Below are 14,334 nucleotides of genomic sequence, written 5' to 3'. Positions count from 1 at the left end.
ACCCCCTGCACACTGCTGATGGATGGATGGTCCTGTGTCTCACTGTCCCTTACATCCACTTATTGCTGTGTGTTCCTTCTCTGCATCATCGCTATCTTGATTTTCTTGGTTTACATCTGTGTTAAGCTCATGGAATCTGTGTAAATCAGTATCGCAGACCTGAGGAAGACAGAAAACTCTCGAAAGCTTGTCTTATAATATCAATAGTTAGTCCAAATTAAAAAGGTACCACCTAATACTGAAGTACTCAGTTACTCTGCACTATCGCACCTGGACCAACACAACTATTTCTGCTTAATTCATGTTTTTTTGAGGAAATGTATCACTACTTGCAATGTCTCTGTATATGCAAATAAATACAAAAACATTATGTTACTGATTAGAATAATTCTTGAATATACGAAAATGCATGTTAAGGTGCTTTTGTATCAATAGTTTACATGAAAAAAAATGTATCTTCATTTTTTTCATTAAACCAAGACGGTAAAATTATAGGGTTAGCTGAACATAATTCTTGCAGGTATTCCCCACGGTCTCACATGGAGCCGGACTGTCAGATTTGGAGACCTTTTGACCTTTCCAAGGTTATAACAGAGTTTAGTGGACAGAGGAAGGAGAAAAAAGGGAGACAGTGAAGTTAAAGTTGGTCGCCCATTCATCTCTGTGTAGAGGAGTGGCCAACTCCAGTCCTCAAGGGCCACCAACAGGTCAGGTTTTCAGGATATCCCTGCTTCAGCACAGGTGGCTCAATCATTGACTATGCAACCTGTGCTGAAGCAGGGATATCCTTAAAACCTGACCTGTAGGTGACCCTTGAGGACAGGAGTTGGCCACCCCTGCATAGAGGGATGAGCTCTCTGTGGCCCCTATTTAATAGACTGTGATTATTGGAGTTGCAGCATGATAGCAGCAGGACAATGTGATATACCCAGATCCCCCGGCTGTACCAACTCACTCACAATTAATTCTACTTTCCTTGTTTAAACGTTGGTAACTCGACTTCGAGTTGGGTCAGTTTTAACCTCCCTTAAATTCCATTCAAGTGAACGTGCCTTATGGCTTGGCATCAGTTAGTACAAATAAAAGACACATAGATTTGCTTTTGAACTGAGAAAGTACCAAGAAATATCATTCGAGTGCAGTGGAATATAAATGACATCACTCACACCTCCACAGAAACACGCAGAACGCGAAGACAAAAAGTGTTCCTCCTGCAGAATATTTACAAAGCCACTTCCTCTGCAGACTTGTTGTATTCAGGAAAGTGATTTGTAATGTTTAATTCATTTGAAAAAAATCGATTTACAGGAAACCAGGAAATTCATTAAAACACTTGATTTCTCATATAATAGAACATTTTGTGTAACAACTTCTGAAAAAAAAAAAAACATATTTCACGTGTGGTGTTGTTTTCTGCACAAATGATTAAAATACAGACACAAAAAGCTATACGGTATTTCCAAAAATTATACAGCAAATTGATGGGATGAAAGAACAAGATATTAAAGTTCAATATGATATGAAGCCTCCTTCCTTCTGCTGGAGAACCTTTTAGTTCTATTCATTTAAATGGAGCTAAGCTATTCCCCAGCATAGGGAAGACAGCTCGACAGCACACTGAACAAGGGTGTACTGTATATGTTGCTAACAGATACAGAAATTGTTTTACTTCCTTTGAGTGGTCATATACAGTAGGTACCAAGCTGACACCCGGAGTGCCTCCCAATCTGACTGCAGGTCCTCCCATCAAGGAAAATGATCTACAGTACCAGCTCCAAAAACGAGCATGCTGTGCTGCATCAATTCTACTATAGATCGCGCTATACAACTAGGTCCTCCGACTCCTTCCTATCGTCACATAGCTACTACACAAGGCTACTCCTTCTAAACAGTGGCAGAGTCCTTTAAAAGGGGGCTTGCTGTTTGTGACTGGAGAGAGGAGGCATGCAAAGGGGATGAGAAGTCCGTAGGATCACAGCCAGCACTAACTCTAGTAACATTTGTTTTTGGTCTTAAATTAAAATAATTTTTCATCAATTAGCAGTGTGCAGTCATGCTCGGTTTTGTTATACAATGCAGTAACAAGCCTTTGTAGTGAGGTGTAACCCTGTTCTGGCCAGAGGGACCTGCAATGCATTACTGCACAAGGGTTGGCAGGCCCTCTGGTGACTAGCAGGACGTGGCGACATGTTTGGGTATATGGGACTGCGGACTGCCGTTCATCACTGGTGGCCTCTAGAGCTTTCCATTGGCGAACGCGGCTTCCTGGAACTGGGGAACAGAGCTTCTGAAATGGGACCTAAAAGAAAAGAAACGTGTGGTTAGCAGGCAGGAAACGTAACACGCATCACATCAGTGACATACCTTTGGTCTGTGCATCAGCTTGGACTGAGTTCCTATGGAGGATTAGTGACGTTTAACACTACAACAGGTCCCACTAATAGGAACGCAGTGCCAGATTGGAATGGAGTTTTGGACACTTAAGGCCACGTGTAGTGCCTGCGACCGCGACGCATTACGTTACCCGTCCCCGCCAGCAAAAGTTGTATTTCGCTTTGCGGCAGTGTCGCGGGCGACCAGGTCTTTGATTGGTTCAGGGGTTGTCACATGAGGCGACAGCCCCTGAAAAATCAAATATTCCCGGCTTCCAAATATCGCGTTGCTTTCGCTCTTACTATAAGCGCACGTGGCGGCGACAATGCATTTGTTTTCGGGTAACGTCGTGTCGCCGGCACTATAAGCGCGGCCAAAGTCAGCAATTATGACACGAGGGGGAGGGGCTAAGAATTGTGCTCCATGCAGCTGCATGTAGACTCATGTATCTGTGGCAAATGCAAGAAAAGTTTACATTGTGTTGCACCTTTTAAAGTACACATTAGGTCAAGTTACGTGAAGAAAAAGACGCTGAATTGACTCGTACTCCTTAAATCCTGAAATGATATCTTGCACACAGGGCAAAAGAAGAGAAAAATACTATACTGCTGCGGCCAAGTTTATTCGAGCATTTGCCCGTTCTTGGCCGCAGCAGTAGCCTGGCGCGCGCCCGAGGGTGACGGGCGCGCGCCGAAGCAGCGGAAGAGCGCCCTCCGATCGGGGCGCTCTCCCTACCGCTGCCGGGTCCGAGGGTCCCCCGGAACCCCCTGCCGCCGTCCCCCACATCGCGGGACACCAGGGCTCCCTCGGGGAGCCCTGGACGTGCGTGCAGGGGGCGCAGGCACCCGATGACGTGTGACCGCGCATCGGAGACGCGCGGCACGCCGAGGGGCTGCCACTTGCAAGCCGGGAAATCTCCCGGCTTGCGGTACTGGCCACACTGCAATAAAGTGTGTCGCCAGTGTATCTTCATACTGATGCTATGAGAAACAGGGTGATAATGCCTCTCTAGAAGCGCAGTTATATGCTGAGCTAAGGGAGGACCGTTTCACTGCCCAGTAACGATCATGTTACTAAATAGCACGAAATGTCTTAGCCCGCCATAGGGCTCATTCACTTGTGTGTGTTAAAGCTGCAGACCAAGCAATAGCCTACATGTGTTTTTTTTATTTTTTTATAAGAAATCAGTTCTGTACTATGAGAAAATACTTGTAGCATTTAAAAAAACAAAAAGCAACTCGGAATGACATTTTTAATGTATTATAATGTAACAAGTATTTTTTTGTTTCTAAAGCAACCATTTACAGTCACGTCCCTTTCATCTGGTATGTATGCATATCTTTATTTAGCACCATTAATGTACATAGCGCGTCACAGCAGTAATACACGTAATAATCATGTAAATAACAGATAATACAAATAAAACGTAATGGGAATAAGCGCTTCAGACATAAAAAATTAACATTTAGGAAAAGGAGTCCCTGCCCCCAAGAGCTTACAATCTAATTGGCAAGTAGGAAGAACGTACAGAGACAGTAGGAGGGCGTTCTGGTAAGTGCGTCTGCATGGGGCCAAGCTTTATGTATGAGGTGTTAATTATCAGCCACAGAGCTACTCGTATGCTTCTTTAAGCAAGTGTGTTTCCCCTTCTGAAACAGGCTCTGGCACACCCCTTTTTGAGCCCTGCCCTCTCTCTAGCAGTGCACCAAATGTAAGTAGTGACTGCCTGGTCACATGATCTTCCCCACAGAAGTTTGCATCTTTTGTCCTCTTCTGCTGCAGCCATTTAGTTAACCCGAGCCGAATCTTTGCCAATCGATGACAGGAGAACGGATCGATCGGCAATTTAGCTAATTACTTATCATTGTGGGGATTATATTGATGCACATATTAAGAGGGGGGGGGAGGGGTGGAACGGCAGCTTGGCCGGCGGCTTCGATGTGTCACCGTGTCAGTTTTTTACAGCTTGTTACATTATATTCATTATTAAATGTCACTGTAATCATATGAGACTGTATGCATAGTTTTGCAACTGAACACTTGAAGTGTATCACATTTTATCTTCCCAGTTCCTAAGCATTAGCATGTAGCTATATACAAATAAAACAATAAGGAAAGCGGAAATTAACAAAACCTATTTCTTTTTTGCCCTTTGGGCTTGGATTATAAAGCTGGGCGCAGGCTGCAAACTACACCCCATAAGGGTATATTGGGTCATGTAAACAGGAGCATTACAGGCCGTCAAAAGACATATGAATGACGAAACATAAAACATGTTCTTGTTTTATATATTTAACCAAAAGATTAATGTACTTCCGTCAACCTATAGCGTTACAAGTATTACCAACGTATCAGACTGGTCATCAAAGCTTGTACCTCGTGTGTATGTCCCGCTCACCAGGGTAATTACAAATGTAGCACATGGGTAATTACAAATGTAGTGCCATGGCCCTTTAATGCAGTGTTTCTCAACGGGGTTCTGCTGCACCCAAGGGTGCCGTGGGAGGATCAAAAGGCTGCAGCTGGATTTCCCAGTTCTCCTAGAGCAGGACAGTTGCTTGGCCAGGGCAGTATCCTCCATCATAGCTGCATTACCTAGCAGCAGCCCATCAGGAGGGGGTGTCAGGATCATGTGTCGGGGTGCTGAGCCAAGCAGAGGAGGAAGCAGCATGGGCAGGAGAGAGGGGAGGATTGGTGTCTGTCATGTGTGCATCTGTCTGTCTTCCTGTGTGTGTGCGCATCTGTCTGTCACTATTGTAGGCATGAGCATTATGAATTTGTACCGCGAGAGAAAAGGGGCTGAGAACTACTGCGCTAATGCTTGTGAGCAAAATCCTGCTAGGTGGTTGCAAATGACTTGAACCCAATAGTTAACTGGTTCTTGGTACTGTATACAGGCAGGGCCGTCTCCATATAGGCCAATAACTCTTACAACAACAAATATAAAACTTGGTGAGACTTTAACTTGTGTTCGGCTTGCCTGTGACTCAGGCATTATACTGCTACATATACAGTACTGGGCAAACATTTAAATGTGTGCTATATACGTGCTACCACTCTCTGTTAAAAGCTTTTAAAGCGGAAGTTCATGTAAAAAAAAAAAGAATGTTCTCCGCGACCTGAAAATGAGCATGTAACACTGTATAACGATAATCAGAATCTTTATACTCTGCTAACCTCCCACAACAGCTTCTGAGAGTGAATAACCGGACGTAGTAAAACTCGGCACCTTGCTTGCACCGGCCTCTGCCGGCAGAAAGTCACCGCTTTTTGTGTTGCTGCCTAGCGGGTGTTAGGAATAGAAAATGGAGAACGCGGCTGTTATTCGCACTGGCCCATTTTTGGGGGGCCGCTGCTCACTGAGCAGCAGAATTGTCAGATGGCGTGTGACTATATGGAATCACATTTACTAATGCCTTGAAATGGTGTATGTTACTTTTCAGAGGGAGATACAAAGAATAGGCAGTATATTTAGGGGCTTACGTGTCAACGTTTCTATTTCTGTGTCATTCAGCCAACGATATATATTCTGCTTTCTGAGCGGGCGTAATATGTAAGAAAGTTGTTATTCAAATGTCCTAAATTCGATATGTCAGTGGAACCGAAAAGTTGCCACTAACTCCACTTGCTGCTAAAGATAATGAGAAAACACGGTCCATACATCAACTTACTTTATGGACCAACCACTATAAACACTCCTAGAATCGCTCAATAAAAACAGCCACTAAAACAACCAAAGTGATTGATACACGGATGTTCAGGGGCACACATGCCACATGCTCCTATGATTGTCACTATAACTATAAAAATTAATGTGCTTTTATATTTCCTTGATGGATATTTCCCACAGCTTCTTCACTTTGCATTTGCTGTTCACTGGAAATGCATGTACCGACCTAAAATGTAGCTAATTATCACTTAGGATTGGGAAAGGAAGGCAGTAGAGGATGGAGCTGGAGTGGTGCCAGCCTGTTGGGGATGGAGGGTGCCAGCTGAAGGGAGGTGTTCTACATGGCCCTGCGGATTATCCGGAAGGGAAGCTGGTTTCCCTTATTGCCTTTGGCTCAGGTCACCAACAGTGTGGAGATGAAGGAGGAGTTAGGTGAAGATTATATGGTTCTTAATTAATGTTATTCTGAATTGTGACCTAGATACAAAACCAGCTGTGGCTGATATAGAATCCTAGCTCTTGGGCTATTTATGGATTAAGTAATTCTAATGGAAAGTAGAATGGAAAAAAAAAGGGGGAAAAAAGACCGTTTTGGGGCTCCATTATATATTCTCTAAGAATATTACATATCTCACAGAATTAAATGTTATACACATAGCAATACCTTTCCCTGGGTCAACGCAAAAGCTCTTCCTCATCTTTTCACAAGGGTTTTTGCTCAATGGCCTCTTCAGAAGGAGAAAAGGGAAGACTTGAATGCTGGCAGTGCATGGAGATACCCAGCATTATTATAAACAGCAACGTGTTCATTTACAATGAGGAAGAGAGTTCTTTTCAATTCTCCAAACATGAACGGCTGGTTAAAGTACCAGGAAATCCAAGGGTTTTGGCTTTGACTTATCATTAAGGAAAGCTACACGGTGTCCTTGGGAGGGGCGCCCATGCAAAGTCTAAAGGTTAATCCTTGGGAGGTGTACACAAACAAGCAGCCCATAAAACCAGTTGTGATAAACAATCCAGCCATGGTCAGGGGCAGGCGAAACCTCTTGTCATGTGGCCAAGAACAGGTTGTTGTGGGTGTTGAGATGTTTTCACAAACAAGTTTTCCTGGTCTTGGGACAAGTTGGAGCAGGAACAGAAAAGAAGAAAGAAAGAAACCTCCAACAAAGCTACACACAATGTTTCTCCGTCTCCACCTCTTCAGAGGAGTTTGTGCTGCGGGAGTCTACTTCCCTTACTGAAATCCTCGCATAACCTTTTCCTTACTGGAAATGTAGGGCAATGCATCATGACAGGGGTTGAACTTCAGCTCCACCAAGCTCTCTCCCTCACTGCAACTTGTATTTTATACTCTTCACTTTCTTCTTTAAGATGTTGAAGCCTCTGGAGGAAGGGACTTGTTGGACTATTATATGAGAATGTATATTGATTTCCTCTGGCTGCTCCCTTTTGTCTGATGTTGCTGTGTGTTCAGCAAGTGCTTGTCCTGCGTCCTCGCCTCCCCTTCACTTTATCGATTCTCTGACAAGGACAGGGTGGTATGAGGGTAAAGAAAACACTTGCTTGTCAAAGGTGTCCCCGTTTAGAGGCCGCTAAAAGTGCATTGTGTAAATAAACCACTCCTCGCCTCCAAAAAAAAAAATCAAAGCAAAGTCATAACTTGGCTATTAGCATGGTTAGATTTATATAGGGAAGCCAATTAGACTGTTCAACTCTTTATAAGATGTTGTTTTCTGGTCAGACACTTGGGATTGAACATTTAACCCAGATTTGGCTGCACTGTCCGCCTAATGTTGTAGATGGAAACTTTAAGGACAATCCCCAGAGCCGTGCCTATCGCCTCCCATCGGTCGTCATCTTCCATTTAAACCAATCGCCACCCACCATCCTCAACAGATTGGCTGGCACCAACCCAGCACGTCGTCCAATGCCTGTCACTATCGTATGGTACCCAGGTCATGACTGGAGCCTTGGGCCCCGCTGGTCCGCTGGGCAGTTCTTACAATCAGTGTTAAAAATGGGAAGGAAGGACTCAAAATAATCTGTGTGTCCAAGTGCCTGTGTGTTACAATGTGTCGATTATTAATAGGTGCTAAATGCAGGTCGCTCCTGAATAGCTTGACAGTGGCATTCAGTTTCTCCCACTCCCCTCAACATTATTGTGTGGATACAACACCTGCTATTTTATACTACTCTTATAGGAGCCCGGATGTTACGTTAGCCCCTAACTCATGTGGATAATTACCACGTTGTTGTTCGATTTTAACACCCATTATTTTATATCATATGGTTTGGTAAATAAAGTTTATTAATCTAATTTCATTTATCATCCAGCAGGGTGGCAGAGTGCCCACAACTGAGTTTTCTTTTTCTTGTTTAGTCTGTGTCGCTTAACCTAACCCAGAGGAGCACCATCACCACTGCATATTATTTGTAGCTGGAGTAGGGGTACCCTATCTAGTATGTCCAAGTGTCTTATTAGGTCTTTAGGAGGGGGGGGGGGGGGAAAGGAAGTTTTTCCCAATCCTCCAATCGTAGTCCAAAAACACCCAAGGCACGCAACCCTGCGATGTGCTGCGCTAGAAGTTACTTAGTAGCAGGAATGAATCACTATTCATGGATAATACTCCTACTCCTTCTGCATACGCATTACATGCTGCTATATTTGTAACTCTGGAAAAACAGAATGAACAGATTCTAGGAAACAGAACCAGACACATTTGCACAAACAGATTAGTAGTAATGAGGTGTGGATATGATATTGTGGCGTACCTTTCTACACCAGACCATGCCATTACGGACCTTTTGCACTTGAAGGACTGCAGCGACTGTATTAACCCCTTCAGTACCCCCCCTCCCACTCTCCACCCCAATGACGTGCGTTGGACGTCAACAGAAGTGCCACCCCAGGTTTCCTTCCCCCATTGCCCCTTGCTCGTTTTGTAGGGGCTGCATGGGATCGGCACACCTCAGTCAAGGTCCGCCCCCTCTCTGTCACATATGGCGCAGCGGCCTGAACTGAAGCAGCACCCTGTGATTGCGCCAAAGACCGTCCACGGCTTCGTGTTCAAGGAGGTGGCACGAAACGGTTAATGTAAAACAAATATAATCACTGCGCTTCTCCATGTAAAGAGCATGCAGCTAGTGAAGGAAATGGCCATACAAATGTGCAAAACAGAAACTGAATCCCTGCGCTTCTCCCATAGGGATAGCAATCAATGGGGAATATATATATATATGTATGGTGTAAATACCTATAAGAAAAAAGGAGACTTTTGGTATACATTATTTGATCAAAGGATGCATACCAAAAGTCTCCTTTTTTCTTATAGGTATTTACACCATACATATATATATATATATATTCGCCATTGATTGCTATCCCTATGGGAGAAGCGCAGGGATTCACTTTCTGTTTTGCACGAAACGGTTAATGCAGCAATCCACGCTGATTTTGTTTTGCTGTATTTATGTTAAAAAAGGTTTCTTCTTACACTTATATGTTTTTTTTTTGTATCTACTTTGTTTAGGAGATACAAGCAGTCAAAATATGAAGTATCTGTGATGTCAAAATGGATGTCTTCTCCGAGCCCAGGGCAGTCTAAGGTTACCATGGTAACATCAAACGCTAGAGATGAAGAAAACAATGATTTTTTTTTTCCCTTTTAAAGAGCAGGACATACTCAAAGGGTGAAATACTAGCATTACATGCGCTACACTCTTATAAGCTTCTGGGGGGAATGTCTGCTTCAAACCACCTGACAAAAAAAAAAAAAAAAAAAAACCTCAACGTTATCAATGAAAAATATATATATATATATTTTTTAGTGGGACTTTTTTTTTTCTTTTGTACGTTTTTCCTGTTCTGCCGCTAGTTACTGCAGAAAGGGTAATTTTATTACACCCTTTGATTCGAAAAGGCAAGTTTAAATGCACAACATACCTTTGCACTGAGAATGATGACATAAGAGTCACACACAGCCACCAAGGAAAAGATTATTAAAACAGTTAGCAATGTAATAAGCTTTTGCAGAAAAGATTCAGCCTTAAAGAATTAACACACTTCGACTGTCTTTGGGCCAGCGTAGTTCTAATCTTATCTGGAAATGACTGTTCTTCCCCCCTTCTTTGGTTAGTATTGGCAGCATAAAAAAGTTTCAACAACAAAACAACACAAGAAAAAAAGTTTTGATCAACAAAGTTTGGGAAGAGATTGTAAAAACACCCTAAAGCACTTATTTACTATGGAGATTTGAAAACGATATACTTTTCTATAAAGTCTCTTTTCTTCCCATATTCACGGATTTGGGCTGAAAAGCTGAATTGAAACAAAATCAGAGGATCTAAATTGCTGTGTGTCACACATGAGAGCTTCTCTTCTGCCATTGGGAAGCTGAACTAAGCATTTACCTTTCTCTGGGTGTTACACTGTGCCCTTCACTTACATTGAACTCATTGGACATTCCTGGAAGGTCCTTTTAAAGTGATAAACTAATCAAGAACAACGGGTTTCTAATCCATTACCAGCTACTGTATGATCATTCATTTAAATATTTGCTCTTGGATGGTTTCAGATGGTTCCATCATGGACTTTTTGTGTTATATCTCAGAGATAGACGAGTTATCAGTAAGACCATCAGAACAACATGATTTATTTGCATCTATAACTGTTCCCCTTACGCTTCCCAGTAGTTTGAGCAGCAGGGTGCAAGCTTAACCTCTTGGCCTTACTACCAAAAGAAGGAGATTAGAAAACCTTGGGTATCTGAGCAGAGGGAACTGATCAGCAGTGTCACACGTCCATAAGTACTGATGTAAATATTGCATATATTGAACCGAAACGCATATAATGTGGGGTTAAAGAACACGTTATGTGCAGATCGGGATACTCGTTAATTTACTTGGCATCACGTTCGTTGAAAATATGTTAAATAACTTTACTGGGTACTCAAAATCTTCACAGTTTGCTAAAACAAAATGTCCCTTAATAGTACAGGAAAGCGACAAAATATTAATTGTATCAATAAATTAAGTTCAACAATAAACAATACGTTTTGAGCACTGTCTCAATGGACTCCATCAAGATAATCAGTGTAAAGCTAGTTTTTGCATGACGGATTGAGTAGAAGTTCACTACACTAATCAGTGGTACTGTAACAGTACTGAAGAATAATTGTTTTGCTTACTTTGTGCAATGTAAACTGTCTATTGTACTTATTTGTACACATTAGAACACTGTTAGTACAGGCATGGCCGATCCGTACTATGGTATGTTGCGCCCTTGGCGAACCTTCAGCTACACACACACACACACACACACACACACACACACACACACACACACACACACACACACACACACACACACACACACACACACACACACACACTTTAGATTTTTTTTTCTATCTAACTGAAAGTGGAAATATTATACTTAATAGATTTTTTCTAACATTCATACACACTCCCCGCCCTCTTTGTCATTCTCTTTCCCACCTCTCTCCCATGCTCTCCTCCCTCTGACATTCTTCCCCCTGTCTGTCACTCCCTGTCGTCATTCTTTCCCCTCCCCCTCTCTCTGTCATTCTCTCTCCACCGGATGGACACCCACAGCCACAGAAAACACACACACACCAGGACAGAGCAAAACACAGTGACACACACAGTGACACACACACACACACACACACACACACACAAACACACACCCTCACTTCTCTCTGGTCTATGCTGTTTCCTCCCCTGCTTGGCCCCGGCCCCAGGCTCATTACACCTCCTCCTCCTGATTGGCTGCTGCTAGGAATGCAGCCAATCAGGATGGAGGAAAATGCCCAGCTCTCTTGCTGCTTGCGGAAATTCCCCTGCAGTGTTAGAAATCTGCTACCCCCAAAATTCTACTGCCCTAGACGGCCTCCTAGTTGGCCTAATGGTTACATCGGTCCTGTGTACAGAGTCTCCCCAATGAAAGAAAACGAAGTCAGTGATATTAATTAATAAAGAAGCGACCACTTAGATGCAGGCACGGTTTAATACATCACAAGTGACATCATAATGTAATGATGTCACAGTCTATTCAGCGTGGTAACTGTGGGATTTCAGCATTTCGAATGAGAAACTCATCGTTTAAATAGAAATTCTATTCACTCAGCCACATAGTATCTCTTCAGTGTCACGACAATCTATCTCCGGGGTAGCCAACTCCAGTCCTCAAGGGCCACCAGCAGGTTTAAGGATAGCCCTGGATAAGCGCAGGCGGCTCAATCAGTGGCGCAGTCAGAATGACTTTCTGAAGCAGGGATATCCTGAAAACCTGATCTGTGGGTGGCCCCCGAGGATTGGAGCTGGCCTCCCCTGATATAGAGTAACGGCAGGATAAAATAATTACTATTTGCTTTATTTAGGGCAGATAATCCCCTTTTAGTGATTTAAACCCCAACTCCACATACCAGGATCAAACCACTTACCAGTTTGCAGTAACCCACTTTGTTTAGGTGAAGTGATTTAGAGTATAGTGCAGCATGGGTAACATGGTTCACGGTTTTTTTATTGCGTTGGAAGAACACCGTATACAAGGGATTTTAGTGAGCACGGCATTTTCTCCTATCATTGTGTTTTAGCCGGCAGTATATTGCATTCCCTTTGCTGATAATTCTTTTCTTTGCGTTTCCAAACTAATTCATCTTCCATTTCTGAAAAGCATACATGGCGTTCTCAACAATGTTTCCTTTGACTGCTCTTTCTATAATGTTTCCCAGCAGTTCAGCTTTTCAAAGGCACTAGCCTAATTTACCACGTTCTTCAACAAAATAACACACTCAAAGGCTCTTTGCTGTACAGGTTTTCCTGGAAACCTGCATAATACAGCCAGGCAAAGATTTTTTCGGTTATACTGCAGTCTTTTATAGAGATGAGCGAGACCGGATTCTTGAAATCTGGACCACCTCCCCCCAAACTTCAGAGATCCGCGCATAATTTAATTCAAGGCTCGGATCTGTATGCTAGGCCCAAACTAAAAACCAAGCAAAGCCTTGCCCCTCAGCTCGGATCTCAGTATAAAAGCCGTGTGGACACGTGTGCAGACTGCAGGGGCCAGGGGGAGGGGGGAAAGACAAATTAATTGATTATTATTGAATTTATCATTTAATAATATGTTATATGTAATTGATACTGGATTTGTATTGCATAGTAATTAGGTGGAGACAAGTAGAGCTAGGTGATGTGAATTAAAGAAAAAAAATTGTCAATTCAAATTTTCTGATATTTTATAACTCAGATATTTCTTCATTTTTTTTAGGGGGGGGTTTAAAATATTTTTTCAAATTTGCAAAAACTTTTGAATATTTAAATAATAATAATAATAATAATAATAATAAAAAAACACCTATTGGCAGATTATTCTGAACGCCAATGAATTTGCGAATATTCTAAACTGCTAAAATATGCTGCAATATGCGTCAATCTCAACTTTTGATGAACAATGCACCCATCTCTAGAGACAAGCACCCACCATCTGACTTGTCTCAGTCCAGTTGGGTAGAACAACAACGAACATAATTCGTATCTATGTTGGTGCCTGGTTATAAAATATAAACATTCTAAGGCCGAGATTATAGTGGGAGGCTGAAGGGCGTGTGCGAGACCACCACTCGCGCAGTGCGTGCACGCAAAATCTGCACTGTAGGTGCAGGAGACCTCGGGAGGCGATGAAGGCGGGGCAGAAGCATGGCCAGTGACGTCACGCGGCCGTCGCGTCTCAAAACAAAATCTTTTGTAGCCTCAAAATTTGGTCTCCTCGTCTTTGGAACCGCGAGGTCGCTGTCGCGCGCACTATGGGCACCCACAACAGACTTTAGGTATTAGTTTTGGTGCTGCGCACATTCGCACTATAATGTAGTATTCTACTAGTTTAGGCATACGAGTCACCAACTGACCACCTGCATTCTCTCTATGTCAGAATATATATAGCTAATTTACTCGTCAATTAGTTGAAGTTGGGTTACAAATTAACATTCTTATCTCTTGCTTATATATATTATATTCTATGTTATATCGTTTTTTATTATTTTAATATATCTGTTATATACAGTAAGTACTTACATAGGTAAGCACATAGAATTTGATAGCTCCACATGACGTGTGTGTGATTATATATATATATATATATATATATATATATATAAAAAATCACACACAACCTGACACTTGTCCCCTACATAATATATACTTAACTGTACCAGTCACTTTAAAAGTTAACACCCATATCTGTTGGCTTATATTATATAATTACAGCT

The 14,334-nt window shown here is 42.5% G+C and overlaps 1 protein-coding gene across 1 annotated transcript in view; it reads right to left on the bottom strand.

The window, feature by feature from the left end:
- Positions 1-1,205: 1,205 nt before the first annotated feature.
- BABAM2 (BRISC and BRCA1 A complex member 2) overlaps positions 1,206-14,334 on the bottom strand; it is a 290,627-nt gene continuing 277,498 nt past the window's right edge. The window contains exon 12 of the mRNA XM_075595407.1: positions 1,206-2,299. Within this exon, the coding sequence (XP_075451522.1) occupies positions 2,236-2,299 (64 nt within the window). The 3' untranslated portion in view covers positions 1,206-2,235. The remainder of the gene's footprint in view (positions 2,300-14,334) is intronic.

Source organism: Ascaphus truei, chromosome 4 (genome assembly GCF_040206685.1).
Source record: "Ascaphus truei isolate aAscTru1 chromosome 4, aAscTru1.hap1, whole genome shotgun sequence".
NCBI lineage: Eukaryota > Metazoa > Chordata > Amphibia > Anura > Ascaphidae > Ascaphus > Ascaphus truei.
This window is presented reverse-complemented; position numbering and strand designations above follow the sequence as displayed.